Genomic DNA, 13937 nt, shown 5'->3' with positions numbered 1-13937 from the left:
AGCCCAGGCCTCCAACCACTCAACCACACTGCCCCGTACTCTGTTAGAGCTGATAGGGGTTATACAAACACACACCAGGGACATCTCCTCCTCCGCTCTCTGCCCTTGACACAGACACAGCACAGGACGCTGTTCTAAAGCCACGAGGGAAGGATTTCTTTGCTGTTGTGAAAAAAACAGAAAGTCCCCCCCCCCCGCCCGGTCACTTCCGCCTCAGATACCTCTGTGGCTCCCCCACCCCACCCCGTTTCTAATTGCCCTTGGGCCTGGGTTCGAGGGCAAGAAAGGGCTTCATCTGATCCAGGGCCTGTTTTCGAGAGGCAGCACAAAGGAATGCTATAAGATGAAACTTTGGCTTTTCGTTAAGAGGAAAAGGTGAATGAGAGGAGACAGGATAGAAAGTTGTAAAATGGCTTGGAGACAGTGGATGGAGAAAGGTTTTCCTCTCACGTGGAACTTGTGGGCATCCAATGAATGCTGGAAGATTCAGGATGGATAAAAGGAAGCACTTCTTTATGCAGCGCATAGTTAAACTGTGGAACTCCCTCCCACAGGAGGCAGGGGTGGTCGCTAGCTTGGGTGGGTTTCAGAGAAGATTGCAGAAATTCATGGAGGAGGAGAGGGCTCTCAATAGCTACTCGCCACAATGGCTTCACTCTGCCACCACAGTGATGCTTCCGAACAATACCAGTTGCTGGAAACTTACCGGGAGGGGAGAGAAATTCTTGCACTTGGCTCCTGCTTCCGGACTTCCCACTGTGAGAAGAGGATGCTGGACTCGAGGGGCCATTGGGCCTGATCCAGCAACAGGGGCTCTTTTCTTAAAATCTTTATTTGCTGGCATTTACGGCCATTCTTTCAACCAGAGAAACTGTAGACCTTGAGACATCTCCTTTTAGAAATTAAGCTTGGGGCTGCGGGGCGAGACCAACCTCTCTGCTGCCCGCCCACCTTTGATTGGCTAACAGGTGATAACATCAAGGAGAGCCAGGGCTCCGGGGTTCTGTTCCCAGGGCTCCATCCACCCACCCCCACCCCCATTCCTTCATCCCAAACGGCAGTCTCGGCAGGTTGTGGACTGAGCATCTCTCTCGCCCTTCTTCCTTAGCGATGCCAGTCACCATAGCAACAGCGGTTACCAAAGGCAGGCGGCTGCAGCAGCAATTCTGCGGGTGGAGGCAGAGGTGAGCAGGTACCTTGGCTGCAGGACTATCCTCATAGAGATGGACGGCGGCATTAAACTCTCCCGTAGTGCAAGGCCCAAGTCTCTCCTCCAGTTCTTTCTCATGCATCACACACACACACACACACACACACACACACACACACACACACACACATCACCTCAGTACTGGGCTTAACCTGGGGTCGACAGCTCCTGCCTGGCCCCATAAGCACCACAAACAAGGCCTAGGACAGTGGGCTTAAAAAGGATCCCCAAAAGCACCGCAGCTACTCCTGGTTAGGGCAGCAGGTGAGGGATAAATGGGTCTCACGGTAACACGGGTTATGCAGTCTTGAGAATCCATCCATAGCGAGGCAGCATTGCAAATGGGTGTTTCTGTCTCTCTTTAGCAATCTCTCCGCCTGTGTCGGAGGTCAGGCTGGAACTCCCTGGGGTGGCTGGGAGCTGTTTCATCCCTTCTGACCCAGCCCGCTTAAGGGTCTCTCCTGCCCACCCACCCGAACTCCCCATCTCCGGAAAATCCCACAAGCAAATGGGCAGAACTCTACAACGCTGAAACACACACACACACACACACACACACACACACACTCCAGTTCTTGCAACGCTGTCCCTCAGTCTCTGCCAGTCCGAGAATCCTAGAATTGTAGCGTTGGCAGGGACCCCCCAAGGGTCATCTAATCCAACCCCCTGCAATGCAGGAATCTTTCCTGGGCTAGAACTGGCCCCTTCCTCTTCCCTATCTGCCTTTTGCTTGCTTTTTGGGAGTGGGTAGTAGGATGGGCTGCAGGCCCTCCCCTTGGGGTGGATGTGGCGATTTCTAACTCTAGTGCTGATTGAATTTCACGGGTATCCATTCCTGAGGAACTGCGGTGGCTAAGACCCTCCGCGGTGAGCAAGGAAACGTCTGGTTCACTCCTTACTCAGCAGCCAGGCAGCCACCAAGTGGCCCTAGGAAGCCCCCCCCCTCCACCCCCAGGAAAAGAACAGCGCAGCCTCCCTCACAGGGGTCCACAAAAGGGCTTTGCTTGGGGGGAAAGCCCCAAATACACCTGCTTACTGTCACTTATGTTCTTACCTGGGACAGCACCACAGTCGGGGGGGGGGCTGAAGTAGCAGCAGTTGTCCAGAGGGGGGCTGGAGGGGGGGTGCAGGAGGCAAGTGCATCTCAACTGGCCCAGGGGAGTTCTTGGGTGGCCCCACCCTGTGTCCCTGCCATTCTGCAGTCTGTACTTTAGGGACGTTGGAAAGCTGACTTCCAAGAGTCAGGCCCTGGCGTCCACCTGGACCAGTGTTGCCTACACTGGCTGGCAGCGGTGCCCCTCTGCGGGGCTTCAGGCAGGGAGTCTCTCTACCTGGCCCCACCTGCAGATGCCAGCAGGGATTGAACCTGGGACCTCGGCTGATGCCCCACCACTGAACAACAGTGACCCTCCCTCTCATCTTTCTCTCCCCCCCCCATGACCTCCCAAGGTTGGTGTGAGTCGCACTCCAGATACCAGCCCTCCCTGCAAAAATCCCTCACTCAGGAAAAGAGGACTTCAAGGGTGTTAAAAGTTTTGCTCTGCCAAGTTAGCTCCCCCCCAAGAACAGTGGTCAGAGGCTGCCATGGGCCAGGGTCATGGGCTCAGCAATAAGCCCCACAAGCCACACTTTGCAGGATGTTAGGGAGACTCTGCCCCCAAGCCCAGCTTGTCAAATATGTCACTCATCTGAAGGGAGGTGGGTCACTGAGAGGACAGCAGTGCTCTGTTCCTACTGCTCAGGCCTCTGGACATCTTCACTGGGTGTCCAAATGTGACCATGCCAAAGAGGAGCCCCACCCCCACTCCCCGAATGCCACCAGTATCAAGCATGGGGGTGATTTCTGTTGGAAGTGTTGGGATGGAACTCAGATTGTGTTGAAGGCGGTCCGCAGAGAAAGAGGGAGGGAGGCAGGGAGGACCATCCAAACTTCCTAGACCAGACATCCCCAAACTTCGGCCCTCCAGATGTTTTGGACTACAATTCCCATCTTCCCCAACCACTGATCCTGTTAGCTAGGGATCATGGGAGTTGTAGGCCAAAACATCTGGAGGGCCGCAGTTTGGGGATGCCTGTCCTAGACTGTCCTGCAGCCTGTGCTGACCTTCCCAGAGGTGCAAGATGGAGACTCTCGGGGTTTCTTCCTGCCTTTGCTCCTCCCTCCTCCCTGTGGAAGAGGAGACATCTCTGTGCATCTCTTCTGATGAGGACAAAGAAGGGCAGGCAGGTGAGTCTTTTGTATTCCCCCCCCCCTTAGTGAGACAGAACTCAGATCTTCCCGGTCAAGCATTTTCTTTCCTTTAATAAACTTAGCTTTCTTATTTTCTTAAACTCAGTGTGGTTCTAACCAGGGGTAAAGTGGGGTCTTCCGACCAGGCAAGGCTCAAGTCAGCCTCCAAGCTGTGCATTAACTCTACACACACCTTCTGGGAGAAGACAGGCAGACCAGGAGACCATCCTGTTCCTAGACTCTCTCTCTCTCCTTTGATCTTCTGAGCTGACCCTCTGGAGTGCAATCGAACCCCCCCCCCCCTGGGTTGCAGCTCCCCTCTTGGGAACATTCTGAGCCCTGGTCCAACTGGCTCAGTATTTTCAACATGGCCTGGATGAGGGATTGAACCTGGGTCCTTCTGCATCCAAGGCAGGTGATCTCTCACTGAGCTATGGCCCTTCCTTCCTTCCCTCCCTCCTTTCTTCCTTTGGACATCTTGGATCGCATCCTTTGAAAACAAGGGAGCAATCGCTGCTCCTTTGGACTCTGGTTGAGCTGCTTGGCTTGGAACCAGAAAAGCCTCTTCTACTCAAAATTATCTTTCCTAGAATAAAGGCCTTTGCTATTTTACAAAGGCAATCCCTCTCTCCTAACCAGCTTCGCAAGCTGGGTGCTTGCTTTGCATATCAGGTCCCAAGAACCTCATGGATTTCTTGTTTGAGGAAAGGGGGTGGGTGGGGGAGGCTGCTGTCCTCTCCCCCTGTCCTTGCTCCCTGCTGGGGAAGGACAATGGCCAGATCCAGCAGGGCTCCCCTTCGGCCCTTAGCCCCACAACATTTCATAGAATCATAGAACTGTAGAGTCGGAAGGGGCCCTAAGGACCATCCAGCCCAACCCCCTCCAATGCAGGAATACACAGCTGACCCGTATGGGTATTGAACCTGCAACCTTGGCATTATCAGCACCATGCTCTAACCAACGGAGCTACTGAAGCAAAGTGCTAGGGGCTGCCTCTTCACACCTGTGGGGTGGGTGGGAGCTCAGAGGGGAAGCCAACCTTTTTGGAGGCGAACAGGGTGCCATGAGGGTGCTCAGGGAGGGAGGAGAGATGAAAGAAGAGGGGGAGGGAATATGTCCCAGGCAGGGAAAGGACACCCTGACCCCAGATTGATAACAGGGCACTTGTTCTCAGCCCCCACCATCTTCTGCTTAGTTTTTTTCGGGGGGGGGCATCTGTTCTAAAGGCTGACATCAACTCTCCCCAATGGCACCCTGATCTGCTCCTTCTGGGGTGCCCCTCTCTGCTCCCAGTGCCCCTCATCCAATCCGACAGAGGCACATCTTGCAAATTCTCTCGGTTTTTTGTTTTGGTTTAGATTTAGGTTTCTTTTTTATAGAAAAAGGCAAAGCACAAAGAAGCAGCCCCCAACAGTGTTTTGGCAAAATGCTACATTGTCAGGTCCCGATCTGTCCTTCGAGGGCAGCATAGCTCTGAGCTGTGGGGCTCTCTGGCTGCCGCGGCACCTGCCAGGGGCTCGCTCGGCACCTGGTGGCATCTTCCTGGGCCCTGGAGTGCAGCGGGTGGTGGGTTCTGGGCACAGCTGGCACCACGTGCAGAAGCCTCTGTCTGTCGCCGATGGGGAGGGGGCAGCTACGCAATCATCTCCTTGTCCCGCTGGCTGCAGCGACTGATCTTAATTTCTGTCAGCTGGATGTAGCGTAAGACATTGGTGTCTGCAAGGAAAGGGAGAAGCAGAGCCTGTGAGGAGGAGGAGGAGGAGGAGGAGGAGGAGCCACCGCAGCTCTCCCTTTCCTGGCCGCATCCTGGAAACCCAAGATAAGTCCTCATGCCCAGCCAGGCCCCATTCAGGGAGGGGCCCTTCCCAGCCAGCCCTCCTAGTCATGGTCCTTTTAAGCCGGAGGTGCTGCCAGGGGTTGATCCCAGAGACCTTTGTACCCCAAAGGTGTGCTGTGCTACCGAGCTGCGATTTGAGGCCTTGCCACCTTCCCTTCCAACAGCCAAGCAGATCCCCTGCCTCTCCCTCCCAGCATGGCACAAGCAAGGCACCCACCTCCCTATGAAGAAAGCTTGCAGTGTTTGGGGCTTTTTAGCTCAGAGGAAAGGCAGGTGAGAGACGACATGATTGGAGTTTATAAAAATTAGGCATGGGCCTTGAGAAAGCCAACAGAGAAATGCTAGAAGCCGTGGGGAAGCTGGATGTTGGAAGAGTCTGGGCAGGTAAAAGAAAGCCCTCCCTCATGCAGCAAAGAGCGAAACTATGGAACTCCCTTCCACAGGAGGCAGAGGTGGCTCTAAAAGAAGATTAGACTAATTCATGGAGGAGGGGAGGGCTTTGGGTGGCTACTAGCCAGGAGGCCTGTGCTCTGCCCTACACAGTCAGAGGCAGCAATGCTTCTGAATGCCAGGAGCTGGAAACCACAGGAGAGGAAAGTTGCTCTTGTGTTCAAATCCTGCTTGCGGGTTTCCCTTTTGGGCATCTGATCGGCTACTGTGAGAGCAGGATGCTGGCCTAGAATGGCCTGATCCAGCAGCCTTTTCTTATGTTCTTAAAGTGGAAGAGCTGCCAGGTGCTCTGCCTCTGAGCTGTGCTCCATTCCAGCCCTTGCCAACTGCCCCTTCCATTGCCACCCCCTTGCCCCACCTCTCCCTTCTGCCATGGGCCAAGCAAAGGCACCCACCTGCGGGCTCCAGGCTCTTGGCCTCTTTCAAATAGAGCAGGGCGTTGTCATAGTCGCCCAAGTGGTAGAAGGCGATGCCCGCCCGGTACATGGCTTTGAAGTTCCTTTTCTCCTTGGCAAGCACCTTCAGGCAATAGTCCCGCACCCTCTCATAGTTCACAAGCTCTGACTGCAACAGGCAGGCTGGAGAGACAGAGACAGAGAGAGAGAGAGAGAGAGAGAGAGAGAGAGAGAGAGAGAGAGAGAGAGAGAGAGAGAGAGAGGGAGGGGAGAGAGAGAAATTGGGGTGTGAATAGATGTTAGGAGAGGGCCTTCTGGCGGTTCCCTCCCTGCGAGAAGTGGGGTACAGGGAACCAGGCAGAGAGCATTTTCGGTAGTGGCGCCCGCCCTGTGGAACGCCTTCCCACCAGATGTCAAGGAAATACTGTAAACAACTACCGTATCTGACTTCAGAAGACATCTGAAGGCAGCCCTGTTTAGGGAAGTTTTTAATGTTTGATGGTTTATTGTGCTTTTAATTCTGTTGTGAGCCGCCCAGGGTGGCTGGGGAAACCCTGCCAGATGGACAGGGTATGAAAAATAAATAAATAAATAATAATAATTATTATTATTATTATTATTATTATTAATTATGAGATTATCCTTCCTTCCTCATGTTTGTGAGTTCAGCAGAGTGTCATCCATTTGCATCTTAAAAGGGAAGCTTAGATAGGCCAGTTTTAGCCTTTTAGTTAAAGTGACGCAGGATGCTTTAAGGCAGACTGGATTCTCCTGGTATTCCCCCCCCCTTTAAAATAACAATCACACAAACACTTGCAAAAAAGGTAAAAAATAGCATTAGCTCTCTCATAATACTTGCTGAAGAGTAACAGATGCAACAGCTTTGTTCAGGCAGGCTGAACATAATAATTTGATTACAAAGACATACAGTGGTACCTCGGTTTACGTACTTAATCCGTTCCGGAAGTCCGTTCATAAAGCGAAACTGTTCTTAAACTAAGGTGCACTTTCTCTAATGAGGCCTCCCACTGCCAGTGCCCTTCCACCATTCAGATTCCGTTCTTAGACGGAGGTAAAGTTCTCAAACCCAGACACTATTTCTGGTTTCGCGGAGTTTGTAAACCGAATTGTTCTTAAACCGGACTGTTCTTAAACCGAGGTAGCACTGTACTTAAGTCTAGCTTAGACTGCAGTCTGAGCAGGAGCTGAAACGTAGCAGATGTTCTCACATTGCTGGCAGAGTAGGAAAAAAGATAGAAAGAGAGCACACCAAGGCAGGTAGGAGCATAAACAGCTATGCCCCTTGCCCCTCTGTCAGGGCACAGTGGGGGGTATCTCTCGCAGAATTCTCTCTTGCAAGTTTACAGGAAATCTCGGTGAGCTTCACCTGCTATCTTGTGCCTGTCTAGCAAATATGAATTCTTGGCTTGACTAGACTTTAAATATCCCACATGAGAATTGGTTAATGAGGGAGCCAGGGAGACTATTGGCCCCCCTCAGGATGCTCCACGCTTTCTCCAGGTGGCTCCTTCTGAATCCTTGCCCACCCTGATCCTGCAAACCTGCATGCTGCTCCACCTGGCCTTTGTGCGATAGCCCTACGTAGCCATTCATGCAGCCACTGCCGACAATATTGATTTTTTAAATTTATAAACCACACTTTCACGGGAAAAGGCCTAGTGCAGGTCAGGACAGAATGCCAGGATGCAGCCCCCACACAGCTGGCCTTTTAACAAGCTTCACTGTTGTCACCAGGGAGAGGCGTGCACAGCGGGTGACATCCTCCTGCCCCACCTGGGATGTTCCTCCTGCCCACCTTGATTGGGTCTCTTGAGTTGAACAAGGCAGGTGCTGAAGGAAATAGGGTCAGGAACCCCGGGAAGGGATACTCTCTCCCCCCCTCCCCACCGCTCAACAGTGCTTAAAAAAGTGTTTTAGGATTGCCATTGCAATGGTGGAGCTTTGATGTTTACAATGTTCCTGGCAGATCTGTCCGGTGGGGCTTGATCTGCCCCTCCTCCTTTTCTCACCTGCCATCCAAATCATTCTCTTCCTGTTTTTCACAAGGCAAAACACAGACAGGTTTATTTAAGGTTTTTCCCCTCCCTTCTGCTTGACTCTGGCCGTGGCTGCTCTGCTTTGCACCCTCTGCCACCCTGCAGGAGGGCAGGACGCCCACATAACACAGCACAAAGGGCCGGATCCAGCCTCCCTCCTGAGAATCTCAATATTCTTCCTCAAAAGCAAACACGCAGTGACACCTCAGCTGCTGGAAAAGAGGAAGGACAGGATTTCCGGATGCTGGGGTGGTGGTAGCAAACCAGGATCGTTTATAGCTCTTCATGCTCCTCAGAGGAGCAGGATCAATTTTACCAAGTAAGCGAATGTGTGCCCCTTTCCCTGCTAATATTTCCCCAGTGGCATTTGGTGCTTGACATTTTGTGTGATTCATAAAAGTCGCCAAACCAAAAGAAGCAGTCAGCTGACACCAGCAAGAGCTAGCGTCGCTGTGGTTCCGGTTTCCGCCTGCAGGAATGGCGGACCTGTTTTCCATCTCTCTGACCTTTGTAAGGAATTTGGCGGTTGCTAGGGGAGTAAATGGCAACCCCCTACCCTCTCCGGGGGTTACGGAGAGGGGCCGCTGGCCCGCGATGCCCCCAGACCCACTCCGACTGTTTTTGGAGTGGGGGGAGCTTGGGCTGAGCACTTACAAGGGCCAGGACTCCCGGACGCTAATCTGCGTGGCGGGGATTTCCATGGTTAAAGAAGATAATTAGGCTTAAATCTATGGACATACTTCAGAAGGAGGGAAAGAAGCGCTGTTTACTGCTGAGAAATTTATGCTGCCGAGTGAGAGGAGTCAAAGATTGTACTGCATCTGGAAGAAGGATTGATGGGGACGGAGCGATAAGGGGAGTGAGTTTTTATTTTATTTTTTTTCTTCATATTGTTGCCTCGTACCTTCCCGGACGCGATGTCCTGGCTTGTTTGGAGTGAAAGAGAAGCAAAAGACTGTGTGAGTTGAACCTTATAACTGTTGTTACTGAGCATATTTTTTTAAAGATGTGGAGTTGCCGATGAGAAAAGCCCCCCCCTAGTCGGACGGAAGGAGTTCTGAATGCGTTCGGAGGATTTATGAGCTGTGACGCACTTTAAATTGGAGCAGCGACCTGAAGCTAAGTTCAGCTATAGGGCAAGGAGATCCATTAATTTACCAAGAGTCTATGGTTTGATGTTTGGGTCTCCTGCCTGGAAAAGCTGTAAATTCTATAATGATCGTAAATTTTCATGGCCATGAGAGGAAAGCGAAAGTGATTTGAGCTTTTTAAGATGGCGCTACTTCGAATTGCTTCAACGCAACAGGAGCTCCATTAAGAAGATTTATGGGGAGGCTGGACTGATTAACTCACACAGGAGAAAGAACATCTGTGAGACTTTGTTTGATATTTATATCAGCAGCTGGGAAACAATCGTGAAAGTAGAAAACATCTATGTGACTGTAAGGGGAAGATTTGGATTATTATGAACTTGAAGGACGATTTGAACTTTAGAAAAAAGACGGCAGTGGACAGTTGCGAGGAATTCCCAATTTCTTGAAGCATGGGAACCCAAATAAAAAATTCTTTAGATGATTTGGCATAACATTCGGTCTGATTGATATATATATGTGTATAATTTGAAATATTGAATGTGATATAATTGGTTTTAATTGGAAAATTAATAAAAATATTTTTAAAAAAAAAAAAAAGAGCTAGCGTCGCTGTGGTGCAACAGCTAGATTGCTGGCTCATGGCCGGAGAGTTCTGGGTTCCAATCTCTTCACTCAGCCATTAAGCTCTCCAGGCCAGTCGCTAAATTTATGCAAAATTCATCTCGCAGTGTTGCTGTAAGGGCAGAATGGGGGTGGGAAATGTTGGGTCTTCCCTGATTTTATTTTATTTTGAAGAAATGATGTCTTGTCCCTACCCCCATATATGGTGAAGCTGTTGGGAAATGGTCATAGCAACTGTTGAGGAAATGGCTCGGTTATATTGCACAAGAGGCAATGTAAATATTAAAGCGTATCAAACACAAAGGCTGTGTCTTGTGATACATGCGAGAAATTCCCTTTGCTAAGACATAGAAGCCAAGCTGGATACCAAGAAGAACTAATTAGGAATTAGCTAATTAGAGAACTAATGAGTATGTTACACCCGGTCTCTAAAACAGGAAGAGAAGGAAAGAGGGAACTGAACCATACAATCCAATATATTAAGTATTGGGTTTCCCTGACTTAGGGGTCGGCTGTTGGCTGCCATAGGCAGTATTATTATCCCTTCTTATCCTTTGCGAGATGCACATATAAATAAGTAAGGATTTGTATAGTATTAAAACTTCATAGGATTGTAGCAAATGACAAGAGATGTGAATATTTGAGATTATAACTGAGAAGCACTTACACCCCTTCCCTTTCTTCGTGTTGTTGTTGTTATTGTTGTTGTTGTCAATTTAAATTGATATACCACCCTTCATCAAAAGATTTCAGGACTGTTCACAGAATAAATGGTATTTTCCTGATTTGTATGACTATTTGACTTAAAAAGGGGAGTGGGGAGTGGCAGAGCCTTGTACACTGACAAGCTCCTTGGAGGAAAGGTGGATATCTTATTAATAATAATAATAATAATAATAATACCCCACCCATCTGGCTGGGTTTCCCTAGACACTCTGGGCGGCTTCCAACAAAATATTAAAAATACAATAAATCATCAAATGTAATACTTCTGAATTTCATGGGGAATCAATGCATTTCAGTCCTGTGGACTAGCATTCAAAAAAATTATGTCAAAATTGTAAATGTTGGTGAATGAGATTTGCATGGTTTTGTTTCATCCCCAGCAGGAAGTACCCAAAGAAAGAGGAAGGAGAAGGTGAGGGAGGGGCAAGGAGGGTCGAAGGTCAGGGAGGGGGTCACTGCTAGAGGAAAGACCACTGTCAATATACAAAAGTCTTAAACACATACGCCTGATGGATTCCCAAGGGAATCTTCAACCTTTGCAACAGGTGAGAGAAGTGGGACCTCGAGGGTTTTCCCCTGAAACCTGATGTGCCCAAGTTGGCCTCCCCCTTGGTCTTGGCTGCGATGTTCCTCCTCTCTGCTTGGAAGAGGAGGACCTTGGGAGATGGACCAGTGGGTGCGTGGGGAGAACATCCCTTGGGCTTTGTGAGATTTTGGATAAATATTTTGTTAAGGGAGGGGTGGCCATCTGACCAGCAACATCACTGACCACCTCACCATCCCTGGCTCTTGGGTCCTCTAACCATTTTCTCAGACCGCAGATGGACATCCTGGCCATAAAGCAGCATTTTCTGCCTCACCCCCCTGCGCCCCCATTCCTCCTGGCACAACTTCCCAGGGGCTGAGCCTCTGACTTTGGCCCTTTGGGCTGGAGGCTTCGCTGCTTGGTGTCATGCTGGCAACCTGAACAGTCCCCTGGGAACCGCGTACCTACAATGTCAAGCCTTTCCCTGTGAGAGCTCAGGGTTCAGATCTCCACAGACCACCCCCTAAAATGCTGCAAATTCTCTGGCCCAAAGGGGACCCCCCCCTAAATGAGGGACATCCATGCCCATTTCCCAGAGGGGATGCTTTTGACTAGGAAGGGAGCAGAGGCTGGGTCTTGGCCCCAATTAGGGGTACCAACTCGAATAAAATATTGTGGGGGCCCAGGTAAGCCCCGCCCTGCATAATCAATCACATGATGTGGTGCACACACGCTATTTGAATGGCAATGTCCATCAACTTAGACGGGGCAGCCTCCTCAAATATTTTGGCCCCTAGGAGTTGGCTCCTCTGACCCCAGCAGGAAAGCAGGATTGGAAAGGGCTCCCCCTGCCGGCTGAGAGGGAGCCAGAGACACGTCTGAAGCGGGACAGCTTCGTCACGACACTGGGGCTCTCCTTCCTGCCTGGAGCTGGAGAACCTTCCAAACTGGGGTTTCCCGTTGCCAGGCTAGGGCCCCCCACCTTCTTCCTCTGGGCCTGGGGCACAGCTCCCCCCCAAAAAAAGAGAGAATCCGTCCCAGCCTTACCCGTCAGGCTGTTGTAGCACTCGATCTCGGTGCCCTCGACCAGCGCCCGCTGCTCCTCGGAGAGGCGCTGCTGCCAGCCGGCCCTCCGCAGCGGGCTGCTGCCCTCCTCTGCCTCGGCCTCGAGCCCCTTGAGCTGCAGCAGCGCCCGGTGGTACTTCCCGATGGCCTCGCGGAACTTCTTCTGCTTGTAGCAGCGCCCGCCCTCGGCCTTGAACTCCACCGCCTGCCGGATCTTGGCCTCCAGGTCCGGCTCGGCCTCGGCGGCGCCGGCGCCGGCGGCGGCCCCGCGCAGGTGGGCCCGGCCGCCCCCGACGGCCGCCCCGCCGCCACTGCTGCCGCCGCCGGCCTGCGGGCAGCTCCTCTTGTAGGGGCTGCGCTCCTCCATGGCCCCCCTCACAGGCCCATGCCGGGGGGCGGCAGCAGCAGCTCGGGCGCTTGTCTCCGCTGCACCAGCTGGAAGAGCGCGCTGTGCATCGACGGCGCCCCGGAGCGGAGCTTCAGCACCAGGGACAGCGCGCTAGCAGTGCATTGTGGGAAACTCGCTCCGCATCAGCACCGCCGACCGGGCTGACCTCGGATGTCTCGGCGCCGAGCGAGGCGGCGGCGGCAGGCAGGCGTCCTTCCGCTTGCAGGGGCTGAGGGGGGGGGGGACAGCACAGATGAAGGGAGGGGCCACAGGCAAGCCCCACCTCCTAGGGATTATCGCGGGGGTGGGGTTGTGCGGGGAGCGCCGTTTCCTGGCGGAGGGTTTCTGATGAAGCGCTGGAAGCTGCCTTATGCAAAGAGCCAGAATATCAGTCTCGTAACGGGACCCCCAGGAGTCATCTAGTCCAACCCCTGCTGTAACGCAGGAGGCTGAAGATTCCCTGACAGCCTCAGCAGCCAGACCATGGCTCCCTCTTTCTCAGTACTGGCAGGCAGCAATGGCTGCCCAGGGATCCAAGGCAGGGAGCGAGTGCCAGCCCTTCCTGGAGAGGCTGCCGGGAACTGGAGCCATCTGCAGGCAAACAGGTGGGGTAGCTCAGTTGGGAGACTCTTAATCTCAGGGCCATGGGTTCAAGTCTCACACTGGGCAAAATATTCCTTCGTTGCAAGGGGTTGAACTAGATGACCCTCGTGGTTCCTCCCAGCTCTATCATTCTATATTGGCAGAACACCACTTGCAACAGCTTGCAGTCACCCTTAGTGGACCATCAGTGTTGTGGTCTCTGTACTGACAGTAGAGGAAGCAGTGAGTGGGGGTGGGGGGCAGAAGAGAAGGCTCATCAAGCCTTCTGACCATGTAATGCCTTCGTTTAAATTTGCCAATGTTCTGTTTCTTTTGCAACGCTTTTACCATGAAAACGATTTTAAATCATAGAGGTAAGATTTGAACCAGGGCCTTCCTGGGACGTAGCTTAAACGCTTCACCACTGGGCTACAATAGAGGGGTGGGGGAGAGATTCCCCACCACACCGATCACCCCTGCCAAGAGGGGCCTGAGATTCCAGCTCCACTTCCAAGGGAACTGACAGACCTTGCCATGAAGAGATAAGAGGAGGAGCAAGAGAGAACAAAACACACTTTATTAAACACTTCCAGAGTCCTGTTTTCTTACAGTTATCTACTCTTTTAAAAAACCAATCTGTTAAGATTGGGGGGAGACAGAAAGTGCCAGGGGGGATCACTGTGGAGAGAGAGAGAGAGAGAGAGAGAGAGAGAGAGAGAGAAAGAGAAAGAGAAATAAATAAAGGGGGAGGGAGAG

General features: G+C 51.9%; 1 protein-coding gene across 1 annotated transcript; it reads right to left on the bottom strand.

Moving 5' to 3' along the window:
- Window positions 1-3490: 3490 nt before the first annotated feature.
- Window positions 3491-12739, bottom strand: TTC9B (tetratricopeptide repeat domain 9B). Its single transcript, XM_035117461.3, is given in 4 exon segments — window positions 3491-5156; window positions 6123-6305; window positions 12194-12614; window positions 12617-12739. Coding segments are annotated over 4 exon segments (738 nt in total). The 5' UTR covers window positions 12668-12739; the 3' UTR covers window positions 3491-5073.
- Between the last annotated feature and the right edge of the window lie 1198 nt (window positions 12740-13937).

This window comes from Zootoca vivipara, chromosome 6, assembly GCF_965207765.1.
Source record: "Zootoca vivipara chromosome 6, rZooViv2.hap1.1, whole genome shotgun sequence".
NCBI classification, from domain to species: domain Eukaryota; kingdom Metazoa; phylum Chordata; class Lepidosauria; order Squamata; family Lacertidae; genus Zootoca; species Zootoca vivipara.
The sequence above is the reverse complement of the archived record's forward strand: the minus strand, read 5'-3'. Positions and strand labels throughout refer to the sequence as shown.